Source organism: Mytilus californianus, unplaced genomic scaffold, assembly GCF_021869535.1.
Source record: "Mytilus californianus isolate M0D057914Y unplaced genomic scaffold, xbMytCali1.0.p SCAF_18, whole genome shotgun sequence".
Taxonomy (NCBI): Eukaryota; Metazoa; Mollusca; class Bivalvia; order Mytilida; family Mytilidae; genus Mytilus; species Mytilus californianus.
Window position 1 is genome coordinate 3,847 of NW_026262666.1, and position 14,188 is coordinate 18,034.

A 14,188-nucleotide genomic window follows, 5' to 3' on the forward strand; every position below is an offset into this window, starting at 1 on the left:
GTCCCATGCCCAACTTCTATGACACACTGATGTCCAAAGCCTGACCCTTATGACACCATGGTGTTCCATGCCCAACTTCTATGACACAATGATGTCCCAAACCTGACCCTTATGACATCATGGTGTCCCATGCCCAACTTCTATGACACAATGATGTCCCAAGCCTGACCCTTACGACATCATGGTGTCCAATGTCAGACTCCTATGACAGCATGCTGTCCAAAGCTTGACTTCTACAACACCATGCTGTACCATGCATGAGTTACTGACAGCTAATTCAAGGCCAATAACAACTAATAAAAATTGGTTTCCCAAAAATAATTATGAACCAGCGACTCTTTTCACAAAAAATCTTACGATTAAAATTGATCATAAGCTATACTGAAATGTGTATGACTTCAAGTATTTTTACTCTTAAGATTTTTTATGAATAGAGTCGCAGCAGTAATAACTATAGCACTGCTTACCTTTCCCTTTCATTTCTTGCATAGAATAAGCAAACCCTTTAGTTCTAGGTAAGAGATGATGTTTGAGTTCAGGATAGCCTTTCTGTCTGGCCACTTCACAACTGGCTTCATGTTTCTCAGGCGTGTATCTGGTTCCTTCAGGAAAAAGGAGCAACTAACAAAATACATATGCATTAAATAACAGTTTACATGGAAAATAAACACATGTATATCTTGATCCTTTAAGCTCCCATTGAATTTAAGCATCTTTTTAGTTTTCTAAACATATCATTTTAGAATTTTTGTGAGACTCCCAGGCAATTCCATATCTTATCCCCAATCTACTACATTCTGTGTAGAATTGATTTGATCAGTGAATGTAATTTGCATTTCTAGTGAAATTAAGAACAAGAAAAATCTTCTTTTTTTTCAGCTCACTGTTGACACTATTTGTAAACTTCGTACACATCATAAACTTCTGTCCATTCTATTAAATATCATAATTATGCATTTTAATAATGAGTAAAGCTAAAGCAGTATTTACCGTAAACCAGTATCCATCAGGGAAGGCAACCAGTTCCTTGACACCATCATGTATGCGTTTTTTATCTTTGTTCCAGTCTCTCTTTAAGAATATACTCTCAACAAATATCCAGGACCAACCCATAGTAGGTACGAATCGTAGTGATTCCTTGCCATATATCTTGGTTCCCTGAAGAATATGTAAAGGGAGATAATTCAAATTTTGTTTTTATTGGACTTATGATTTTCAATTGTCAAGATGGTTTCTTCTCGCTTCTTTGCAGCCTATTAAGCAAAAAATTAATTTTCATATATGTTTTGGAACTGTTTTTTCTGAGTTTTTCAGAAGTAAAGATATAGAATATGATTAAACCATTCTCTCATAAGAAACCGTAATATATATATTTTTTCTACTGAAGACTTCTGTTCAAAAGTGACATGTGCCCTTTTGAACCCTCTCTTTAAAAAATCTAAAGTAACTGTTTGAGATCTGAAGCATCCTCAATTATTATCAGTGGACTATTAATGGTACACAGATCGAAGTACATGTAGTACTGTACATTGAAAATATCTATTCAGAGTACAACAATAGGCATAATTGATTTGTTGATGTTAAATTATTAATCAAATATACACTCCTCAATAACAATGACTTTCCATGCATGCAACATAAAATAATATTGATTGTTTCCTTAAAATTTCTTATCAAATGCAGTTTCAAAACATAAACAAGCTGGCTCTTCATTGAAATGAAATTACTAATATTTAAGGGGAGGTAATTCAAATAAAAAATGTATGGAGGTTAAATTCATTTGAGAAAAATAATATATTTATTGCATCTCTTCACACATGTTGTCACAAGAGAATATGCATCAAATCTGTCATTCAGTTAAGTCAAAAATTTCCAAATCATTAAGATGAAAAACATTCCTATCTATTTCTGTTATTTCAAATAGGAAATTAAAGTTACAAAAGAGAGCTGCTAGAATAATACTAGAAACAGACCCATTCGCTCCTTCCGAGCCCTTATTCAAACACTTTAACTGGATGACAGTTGAACAGAGAATAAAATATCACAAGTTTGTGATGACATTTAAGTGCATAAAAAATGATTCCCCATCATATCTTACTAGCAAGTTTCATTATGTTTCAGACAGAAATCCATACCCCTTGAAAAATGCTGTTCAAGGAAATCTCAACCTAAACCAAAAATAGAATTGTTCAAGAAATCTTTTATGTATTCTGGACCATTCTTATGGAATAATTTGCCAATACTGATAAGAAATATTACAAATGTTAATTCTTTCAAATACAAAATAACAGATCATTTATTGAAATCAACCTGTTGAAAAAAAATATTGAATACTGATTATGTTTATTTTTTATAACATTTTATCAAGTTGTACTGAACATTATCATCATACTTGACTTTTATACTTATGTATGCCATGGATATGTTTGCATTTTTGTTTATGCTTTTTCTATGATGAGGGCCTCAGGGAAGATTAGTTATATAGCTAACTTCGTAACCCTCTTAAAATAAAGTACCGTTTTGTTGTTGTTGTTATTTAAAAAATTGCATCAATTTAATTGCTTAGATACCTACACCAATTAAATCATATCTTTCAGCTAAAATCCATGCCATCAACCAATCAATTTCATATGTATGGTTCATTATGACAACAATATGTTCTGTAGCAATGTGTTCTCTTTCATCTGGGTGCATGTACAGTATACAGTCACAGCCAGACCACCATTCAGCCACAAAAGTAAATTCTGTAAAAATGTAAAATAAACATCAAACAACTTTTTGCAAATGTGGACATAGAGAAATGTGATACTTGAATAAAGTAACATTGCAAAGAAAAAAAATATTCAAAAAATTCCAAAAGGGGTGAAATTTTATAGAAATATCCATTGATTTTTTGAAGTCCTTCAAAAACCTTTCTTGCACAATTTCAAAATGGAGAAATTTTATTAATGGTAAGATTGTTTAATATTATCAATTTTATTACATCTATCATCATTCTGAAAAACCCGAGTCCCATGCTTGAGATGTTTTAAAGATTCACTGTAATGGTCCAATGATTATATCAATTATGCCAGGCCAGAATATTTAATTTGAAGTGTGCTATTGTGTATTACCAGATACATGTATTATCAACATGATCAAGGAAGGCTTTACTAAGAATTACTAAAATTTAAGTTTTGAGTTTTAACATGTTTAATACATTAACAAATCTATACAAGTTTTCAGTGGATAGATTATTTAGATATTAAGTATCAGGTGCTTGAATTTTATTCAGCTCAACATCAACCTATTGTCTTGTTTACTTTGCTCATTTCCTTAAATTCTATTTTTGACTTTTGAGTCACATGTGATATTATCCATTATTATACATGACATCACGTTAAAATGCCAGATTTTGAATTGGTTACTCTCACCACGGTTGACAATAATTTCTCAGGGTTACAATCTACGCTATCACCTTCTAAGCTATGTGTCAATTAAATAATATTAAACACTCATAATCTATACATAGAGAATATCATATGGCTTTTTCAATATCACATCCGTATCAATCAGAGACACCAATATAATCCCAAGAGCTCTGCTCGAGGGATTATATTGGTTGAGGGTTGATACGGTGTGTGATATTGAAAAAGCCATATCATATACACATTATTATATACATATACCTCACGTAGATGTTTTTTATGAGACATGACGTCATACAAGTAAGGAGGTTTGAAATGACGTCATACAGATTATAGGTTTGACATGACGTCATACAGATTAGGGGTTTGATGAAGCCTTTGCAACAGTGACTGCAATCGATGATGTGACGTCATACAGATTAAAGGTGTGATAAAGCCTTTGCAACCGTGCTGATATCGATATCATCACGGGTGGCTGATACAGCATGCTGGCCAATGATTGTATTACACATACAATTTATCTGTATTTACTACTAAGTATATAATAAAGATACTTACGGCTCCAATAAGATCTAACTAACCACCAGTTAACTTTTCGGTAAAGACTTTTATCGAACGGCCATATAACCATGGAACATAGTTGTAGAAAGTTGACAAACAGAGCACTGACAAGGTAGATATATACAAACAGCAAATAAAAAATGGATTCAATCATCTTCTTTCTGAAAAATATTGTCATGGAGTAAATTAAGTATAAGGGCCATATTTAGGTCTGAATATCCAGTCCGTGAAAAAAACATGTATGTTACAAGCGTAAGTGAATAATCAGGGCTGGGTTTAGTCAGACTACAGGCTGATCAATTCCAAAAAAAAGTGTTTTGAATCAATTGCCAATCTTTCCAAATAAATAAAATTTTCGCTACTGATACATTTTATTATCTTACCTAGCTAGATTTGAGCTTTATTTTTTTATTTCTAAGTATGCCAGTCCATTATATTAAAGTGCATGATATATATATATTACTTGCTAAAGTATAGGTCCTTGAAAGACATAAATTGTTAAGGAATAATAAACATTTAAAATGTTAATTAATGTATTAAAGATATTTTAGACAAGATTAAACTGTCTCATACCTAAAAAAGTTTTTTAGAATAAATATCATGAATATGGTTTATCTATTTTACAAACAGGCCCAAAACAACCCTTTCATGGGGATGAATCCACAAAAACAACCTATGAATATAGAGTCCCAAAACTATTGAGGATCTTACCGGTATCACAGCTTACTAGAATTAAAAAAAAGCAAGGAAAAAACAATATTTCCCAGCATCTGTGCACAGCCACAGGCATTTGCCTATGAAAAAAAACAAGGTGACGTTTTTTTATCAGTAAAAGTGCTTGTAAGAAACAGGCAAAATGACACCAATAGCTGGTATTGACTTTGATCCGTTCACCAAGACAAAAAGTTGTTTACCCTCCTCCCCTTTGATTGTCCAATTGTAACATATATCCATTCAGATAAACAGATATGTCCTACATTGTACATGTTATTTTTAAACTTTGAAAATCAAATTAGTAAAAACCCATTAAAACACTGGAGTATGATGGGATGCCATAGATGTAATCGTGTTTACCAGTGAACTTCTAGTGGCAAATAAATTTGGCCAATTGGTGCAAGAACAGGTTGGGAACTATCCCTCAAAGTGATGATTATCCCATTTACAAGGGGTAAAATTCAAGTAAGAATTTTTTTTTTAAAACAACTTTTAAGTACAAAAGGGCACATTTTGACATTATTTGCAGAAATTTTTCTCAAAGGACAATATGACTATGTCTATAATCTGGAATTATATCGTCAAAATGTGTCCATGAATTTTAGAACATTCATGGACTTCAATCTTCTTTATTATTGAAAATAAGAGGACCCCTGTTTTAGAAGAGTTATTCCAAATATAATGAATTTTCCCCCTTTTAAGTTAAAAAGGCTTAGTTTTTCTTTTTTTTTTATACAACAGCAAAAAAAAAACTTGTCTGAGGGAGAGTCTCATATTTAACATGTTTAAGGGGTATCCCTGATTGGTATCAGGTCCGTTTGCTCCCAAAACACATTCGCCCCCTGGGTCCAATCCCACCCTATTTTTATTCAAATACCGGTTGAATTATTAGATGTTTTTTAGACAATGTTAGATGTGTATCCAAATATTTATATTTTCATGAATTTTTTAAATGAAAAGTAGTTTAATACAGTAGCTTAGTAGGAATTATAAACAGCTGTGCCATGAGCGAATGATACGCTCGTCGATTTTTTAACGAATAAAGTTCAATAACTTCTCAATGTCATATCAGAAATTTGTGAAAAACTAAAGGGAGGTTATCTTAATTGATATAAACCAGTCACCAAAGTTTAATAAAAACTGCTCAAAGCACTTTAAAATTATTGTTTGAAAACTAGAAAATCATCCCTTTTTTATGAATAAAATCCCATAACTCGTAGTGTAAAATCTAAAATTTATGAAAATTGAAAGGGAGCTTACATCAATAGATATAAACAATTCTCCAAAGTTTCATGAGAACTGCGGAAAGCATTTTTGAGTTATTGTCCGAAAACTGGAAAATCCCCCTTTTTTTTAATGAATAAAACTCCATAACTCGGAAACATAAAATCTAAAATTTATGAAAATTGAAAGGGAGCTTACATCAATAGATATAAACAATTCTCCAAAGTTTCATGAGAACTGCGGAAAGCATTTTTGAGTTATTGTCCGAAAACTGGAAAATCCCCCCTTTTCTAATGAATAAAACCCCATAATTCAGAAACGTAAAATCTAAATTTTGAAAAAAACAAAAGGGAGATCACATCAATAGATATGAACAATTCACCAAAATTTTATGCAAATTGGTTGAAGCGTTTTTTAGTTAATGTCCGACATGTTAACAACAGACAACGGTATACCATAATACATCCCGTAAACAGGCGTATAAAAACAGTGAGGATTTTAAATGAAATAAAATGCTTCACTGAGCGCAGCTGGATACGACCGCAGAGATCCAACCCTGAACAGTTGGGGCGAAAATGGACACAATATTCGTGCTTGATACAGGTCTGAATTTGGATTGTAATTAAATATTCGACACATAATATGTTTCTGACACCGAATAACTGTAGTCAAAGAACTTGGAATTGGTTATATGATTTGAATTTATATTCAATTGTTTGCTTTTGTGCAATACACTATGCTGTTGCGAATTGCCCCCCTCCCCCCCCCCCCAAAAAAATAATTTACCCCCCCTTTTTTTTGCTTTTGTGAAATTCACTATGCTGTTGCGTATTGACCCCTCCCCCCCCCCTTTTTTTTGCAAAAATATTTGAAGAAATTTTTTTTTTAATTTCTGAAATCTGAAATGAAAAAAAAAATTGCCCCCCACAATTTCTTTTTTTACCCCCTTTTCAAAAAAAAAAATTCTTTCCCTCAAGATTTGGTCATAATCTCAATTCAAATTTCCAATGGAGTTTGCAACCATAATTACCAATTTAAATACATCATAAAAGTCTTAAATAGATAATTTAAAAGCAGTGTAAGGGAGGTAATCCAACATTGTACAACATTGTACAATTTTGTTTTTGGATTACCTCCCTTACACTGCTTTTAAAGTGTCCATAAACCAGGAAACCATTGTTTCTTCCCCTTTTTTGCCCCTAATTCCTGAACGGTTTGAGCCATAACCCCCCAAAGCCAATCCTTACCATCCCTTTGTGGTATGGAAACTTGTGGTATAATTTCAGAGAGATCCATACACTTAAACACAAGTTATTGTCTAGAAGTTACAAAAATGCTTATTTTTGGCCCCTAATTCCTTAACTGTTGGTACCATAACCCCCAAAATCAATCCCAACCTTCCTTTTGTAGTATTGAACCTTATGGTAAAATTTCATAGAGATCCATTCACTTAAACTAAAGCTATTGTGCGAAAACCCATGTGTCTTTGGACGACGACATCAACACCAAACCAATATACGACTGTTAAAAATTTTTGTGGTCGTATAAAAAGATGAAAGATATGTTATTTTTAGGCAGTGGCTATTTTGCCGGCTCCAGCCGCCAAAATAGCAATTTATATAGAGTTTTGCTATTTTGCCGGTCTTAATTCAGATTTTTCAGTATAATAATTATGAAAAGAAAGAAATATAGAAACATACAATTTAACATGTTTAAAACCCTTTCGCCGACGAATCCCGGTTTACCGGGATTCACGCTTCAGACAGCTGACGATGAGTCCCTGTTTACCAGGATCAGAATACCTCTTTGACATTTCCCGCTAAAAACATTGAAAACACAAGTTATCTTTCTTTGTTGAATACCCGGATGAAAGTGTAAACATGGCGCTTCTGTTTGTTGAAAACCGTGTCAAAATCAGATGAATTTTACGGATTTTACTAGAATTTGAAATAAGGAAAAAAAATTTTTGAAAGAATAAGGAAGAATTGAAGCCAGACTAGTATACTTTCTTGACATAAAATGCTGTTTTATGTACAATTAAATGCTTCGCTGAGCGCAGCCTGATACGACTGCAGAGGTTGAACCCTGAACAGTTGGGTCAAATTTGGAAATAATATTCAAGCTTGATACTGTCTGAATTTTGATTGTGATCAAATTTTTGACATAATATAGGCTTCTGACACAAAATAAATGTGGTAAAAGATCTCACAAATCTATTGCGCAATACTGTACAATTGAAGATTACTTCTTGAAACTTTTACAAAATTTGAAATTTGAAAATTTTTGAAAAAATATGAATTCCTTAAAAAAATTGGAAACCCCCCTGACTTTTGGAAACCCCCCTTGGAGCAATTACCCCAAGACTCGATCCAATTCTTTCCTTTGTAGTATGGAACCTTGTAGTACAATTTCAGAGAGATCCATACACATCTAACACAAGTTATTGTTTGGAAACTAGAATAATGCATGTTTTTGGCCCTTTTTTGGCCCCCAATTCCTACATGTTTGAGGCAATTACCCCCAAACTAAATCCCAGCCTTCCCTTTGTGATATGGAACCTTATGGTACAATATCAGAGAGATCCATACACTTACTACAAAAATTGTTGTTTTTGGCCCCTTTTAGGCCCTTAATTCCTAAACTGTTTGCCCCATAACCCCTTATATGAATCCCAACCTTCTACTTGTGGTATTAAACATTGTTGTACAATTTCAGAGCAATCGAAAGGCTTACAAGTTTTTATTGATATTTAATATGAAGATCTCCCACTTGTGTCATAATAGCCAGGGAAGCCATCGTCTCAGAGTAGCTTCTGCCAGGCCGGCTATCGGTGAAAGGGTTAATAAGAAATCTCTAATAAATATGTCTTCTTTCATGTCTTTAAAAAATGTACACATAAGCAAAGAATGCATTTTAAAATTGATGTTCTAATAAAAAATACTTTCATAAGTTTTGAAATTAAAATAAATTTACATACAAAAAAATATGTCTTTTTTTAAAATATAATATATACATATAAAGCAAAGCATGCATATGAAAATTAATATTCTTATTAAAAATTATAATAAAAATATCCCATAATTTTTCAAATTAAAAGTATAAAAATTCAACAACTTCAAAATGCTTTACAAGTGTTACAAGCCCAGAGCCTTGTTTTTGGTGCTTTTTTTACTCTTGCGTAAGAAAGATGCTGCCACTGCAGACATGAACTGCACATAACACTTGTTGGATAAGGTTATAAGAATAGTTTGTTTATGATTTGATGTTTAGCAAGAATAACACAATTATTTTTTTTATATGTTATTTTAGGTTTGTAATTTTATGCACTAAATAAGAACGCACTTGTAAGTGCAAAGGGTATACATGCCAAGTTTGGTTTAAATCGATTGAAAGATGTTGAATGACTGACAATTTCGCAAGTTTTGACAATGTTTGTTTCTGTGGTGTTGTCATCTCAAATGCATGCCGCCATTCGTAAATGTATATATACATTGTAGTTGCAAGATAAAAACAAAGAAACATGTCCATGTAATCATGAAACAACTTGAATAACCAGTGGATGAAGGTTTGTGGTCTTTGCGTCATGAACACAACAGTACTTTAATGCATCATAGACTAGATCGTTTTGTTTCTAGCTCAAGTTTTCATAATTGTATAGTTTCCACAGTTGCACAGTCGTCCTTTTCAAAGTGCTCCAAAACCTGTTTTAACTCTTCATGTGAGTCGAACATAGCGTTTATTTTAAGTTTTTTTTACAACGAAGTGTAGTTTTCCATTTTCGAACATCAATGATTTTAATAAAAGAAATTATTTAGTCTGAACAAAATCTGCTGAAAATAAGACTGGCAAAATAGCAAAACTATATAAATCGCTATTTTGCCTGCTCCAGGAAAATAGCACTAAGGAGGCTATTTTGCCAGAGCTGGTAAAATAGCACCTAAGAGGCTAAATTGCCAGAGCTGGCAAAACAGCCACTGCCTTATTTTTAACAGCTTGTGATGAGTTTGATAGCCATTTGGAATCTTCTGTCTTTCTTTTACAAGTCTTAAGTTAGAGACGAATTACTTAGTCTTTGATCATCATGACACTATTCATTATTCAAAATAATTCACAAAAGAAAACTTGTGTATGTTGTTAGAATGTCACCTTTTTTAAAAACAATAAAAAAAAACTTATTTCCTTTATTTCTTAGCAAATTATGTACACTAAATAAACATGATTAAAAACTTGTTTAACACAATACCTTTAAAAAGGGTGCAAATGGACCTAGGGTGCGAGCGATTGGGGTGCGAACGTGATTTTGGGCGATCGGACCCGGATTCTCCCTCATTTTGGGGGGTTGTTCCCAACGGAACTACCTGAAGAAGTCAAACTATGTCTTTGTTACGAAGCTTACCAGTGTAAGATTCACTTCAGATGAAAAATAAATACGAAATAACTTATGTAATGTAGGGGACAAAGTTCATTTGTCACAGTGACCCAGATTGATAGTAGAAAACTTGATCAATGGGTCAGAATTTGTACCCAAACAAACAGTTGTGTTTTCGGTTGTCGTAATTCTTGCAATTTACGACATCCACAAACTTTACGACTCACTTCCGGTAAACACGTTTTTGTGATGAAATCATATGTCATAATTTAGTTCCGAAATCTATGTTCCTGGGCTACATTTTTCACACTTCCATAAAACACTATATCTTGTATCACGAATATTTTTACTTATCAGGTAAACTCATCAAAATTTTTGTTTGTTTTGAAAATCACAAACATTGCAGTGTAGGATGCAAATGACAAATGAATGAGAGAAATCCATCTAGAGAAATCATAATCCATCTGTCCACTTGGATAATTTTCGTAAAAATACTGGAAGGAAGAAATCACATATTCATTTCTTGAGGTTGACACAGGGAATCATATATTGTTGCAAATCCCTATGGGAGGTACATAATTTGTCATTGCCATTGGCCTAATGCTATATTTAAAACTGCATTACTTTACAAGAGAATTTGCCACACTTGAACTTTGATGCCATACAAATTCATTTTTCTTTTGTGGTGTCAATCATTTTTTCTTGTAACATCAACATTTAACAGGAACAGCAACATACAATGTAAGTTAAAATGACAAATGGCTGATTGTTTATGTAATGTTCAACCAATGCATCTTCAAATTGTACCTGGTACCTCTTTAGATAATTGATATTTCAAAATTTGCAGAGGTACAAAGTCGCTGTTGCAGGGTTGGCAAAAACCCGGGTTTTATGAGTATTGCCCAGCCCAATGGGAAATACTGGGAAAACCCGGGTTTTACTGGGTTTTACCGGGTAATAATGGGCAATACTGGGTAATATGAAATACTGGCCTGAATTTTAAAGAGGATTCAGTGATTAATCACAAATACAATACATTAAAGTCGAATTCAATTTGGTTTTATTTAATAATATAACTAATATTAAGAATTAACAATTCTATGTAACATGTGTAAGGAAAATAACTTTTAAAAAGTTTTTGTTCATTGCTAAAAATGTTTACTAAGTTTTAGCATATGTTTATGTACATCACTTAATAATAAGTAATTATTCAGATTATGATACAGATTTGTTTATATAACAATAATCAGCCTTTTCATTTCTATAAGTGTTCATGGACTGTCCCCTTAGGGTGTTTATTTAGCAATATGATCATGATGATTGTTTAACAATTAAAATTTACAATTCACTTAAACACTGCAATAAAATGCATTTTTTCAAAGTTGGATTATTGAAACAAAGCTTGGAAATTAACAAGATATCCTGAAATGTGCAAAACTTGTATTCTACCTACATCATGTACATAGACAACATGATAGAGAAAATGAAGAAAATGAGAATAAATGCATTTTTTCAACTTGGATTTAATATTGAAACAAAGCTTGGAAATTAACAAGGTATTGTGAAATGTCAAAAACTTGTACTCTGCCTACATAGAATTAGTGGAGAAAAGGAAAAAATTGAATTTGCAATCTCCAGGAATGACTCTCAATGGTTATCTGTATAAAATGTATATATTTAGCTATAATACTATTAAACTACAACAAGTCTTTACTATTTTGTGTAAAAATAAGCTTGAAAAATCATATTACCCAGTATTACCCGTTTCTAGGAGTATTGCCCAGCCCGAGAAAACCCGGGTTTTCCCGCCTGGGTAATACTTTGCCAACCCTGCACTGTTGTCAATCTTCCATTCATGAATCGTATTTACTCGATCATTTCAAAAAAAGTTAAAACAAGTTACAATATTCAATAAAAAATGTCAGCCATGAAGATTTTGCTTTCATTTAAATGAAATGGTATTATTAAAATATAAAATACTAAAGAAAAGAAGCGTGGTGCCAAAATGTTTTTAAAAAAGTGCAGGACATCAAGAAAATGCGCCATGGTGCTTATGGCATCAAGAAAATGCAGGATGGGGCCATACCACGTCAAAACTTCCTGCAGGAAGCACCAGTTCAATCACTCAGCATTCCAGAAATTTCTATTTATCACTCCTCCCTAGCTTTAATTTTGTCAAGAATTTGACAGAAGAAGATGTTAAATGCAAGAGTTGTAGAATTGAGAATGGAAACAGGGCATGTGTCAAAGAGACAACAATCTGACCAAAGAGCAGAAAACAGCCCAGGGCCACTAATGAGTCTTCATCACAGCGAGAAAATCTGGCATCTAGAGGCGGGCTTCAGCTGGCCCCTAAAAATAATGTAGTTCAGAGAAATGGACGTCACACCAAATTTTGAAACATATGAAATTATCCTACTTGCATTAGGAGTCAAGGGTGTGTTTGTCAATTTCCTTTACTACATATATGTAAAACCCACATTTGGTGTCCATTTCAATTTAAAGACAGTATGGCTATAATCAAGTTTCGTGTAAAATACCATCTTTTTTAAGCCATGTCAGGGGTCACCACATTTCAGAATTATTGGGAGAAGTGACTTCTCCCGGGCAGGCAAATAGGGAGAAGTGAAGACCCAACAAGGAGACTTCTGGGAGAAGTGAAACCCCAACAGGGAGACTTCAGGGAAAATTGAAGGATCACGTTAATTGAAAAGGCTGTTTACCAGCACCAATTTGCCGTTGGAAATGCATATAAATGATTCTAGAACACTTCGCGAGTGTTCATATATGACAAAATCACAACAAGTAACATAGGAAAAGTTGTATTTTTCATTTCTGGAAATTGGATAAGTACTTGTAAATCGAAAAACAAATACGGTGCGAGACGTGGCAAAAATTGGTACTCAATATTTTACAAAAATATATGACTTTGGAAGTAAAATAGTGCTGTCCTTTAGTGAATTAATGTTATAGTATTCATCAAAATGTTGTTTAAAGGACCTTTAGCTAAAAAAAAGCACATGCAGCAGTCTGTAACACCAAATCCTGAACGAAAAACAGACTACGTTTTGTAGTTTATACATCCTTGTGATGGTTCCCAGCTGACTACTAAACTTTGTAGCTAGTTAAAATACAAGTGGATTCCAGTTAACATTATGCAACATTTGAAAAGAAGTAAGAAATTTTTAATGAAGCATCAAATTTTGATATCTACCAAAAATATAAGATAGGCACTGGCTACGGTTACATGGAAATGTAACAATAATATAAAAATTATTGTTACATTGGAGACTAATTGCCGGAATGCAGGGTTGGGTAAGGAACTGATTAATTACGAATGTAACAATGATATTTGGGTCTACGGTTACATTGCGTTATTGTTACATTAAAGACTGCAATGTATGATAGATTTATTAAACTTAAACCTTCTACAGTTATGTTGCTTAATTCTTCTATATGTACTAGATAATATTAATAATAATAATATTATTCTGCTAATAAGTATTGATTGTTTGGTGTTGTTAAAATTCATGACTACTACAGTTTAGTTCAATATCACTATTGATGAATACTTAATGAACTGTTCAATAGAGCATGTACTGTCACGACTGATAAGATCACAAAATATCTGGACTCTGAAAATGAAAACACTGTTTCCACCAATTTCAATCTGTCGGCAAATGTCAACATTAATTGCTTTCACAATTGACTTGTATTTAAACAACCTAACATGCTTCCAAAAAAAATATTGGACGAAAATGTAAACATCGCGAGAGTAACAAAATATTTTTCACCTGAAGCATGGCATTCAGACATTGAAAGTTTCTTAAACTTCATAAAGGGAAAATTAATGCAGAATGGAATTGTACGGTATGCACATTGCCGTATCACTGGTTTGTGATGGCTGCTTAGA

General features: G+C 32.8%; 2 protein-coding genes across 3 annotated transcripts in view; one reads left to right on the forward strand and one right to left on the reverse strand.

Moving 5' to 3' along the window:
* Positions 1-467: 467 nt before the first annotated feature.
* Positions 468-10,454, reverse strand: LOC127726750 (1-acyl-sn-glycerol-3-phosphate acyltransferase gamma-like; the record flags this gene model as incomplete). Its single annotated transcript, XM_052234209.1, has 5 exons — positions 10,303-10,454; positions 3,966-4,129; positions 2,575-2,744; positions 991-1,158; positions 468-621 (listed from the first exon to the last, which is right to left on the reverse strand). Coding segments are annotated over exons 2-5 (649 nt in total), but the record flags the coding sequence as incomplete, so codon positions are not given.
* A 41-nt stretch (positions 10,455-10,495) lies between these two features.
* Positions 10,496-14,188, forward strand: part of LOC127726501 (tyrosine--tRNA ligase, cytoplasmic-like) — a 38,041-nt gene continuing 34,348 nt past the window's right edge. Inside the window, exon 1 of one of the 2 annotated variants that reach the window (XM_052233861.1) lies at positions 10,496-10,507. The gene's annotated coding sequence lies outside the window, so the exon portion shown is untranslated. Of the gene's footprint in view, positions 10,633-14,188 lie in introns of both variants that reach the window. The other variant, XM_052233860.1, reaches the window with a different exon arrangement.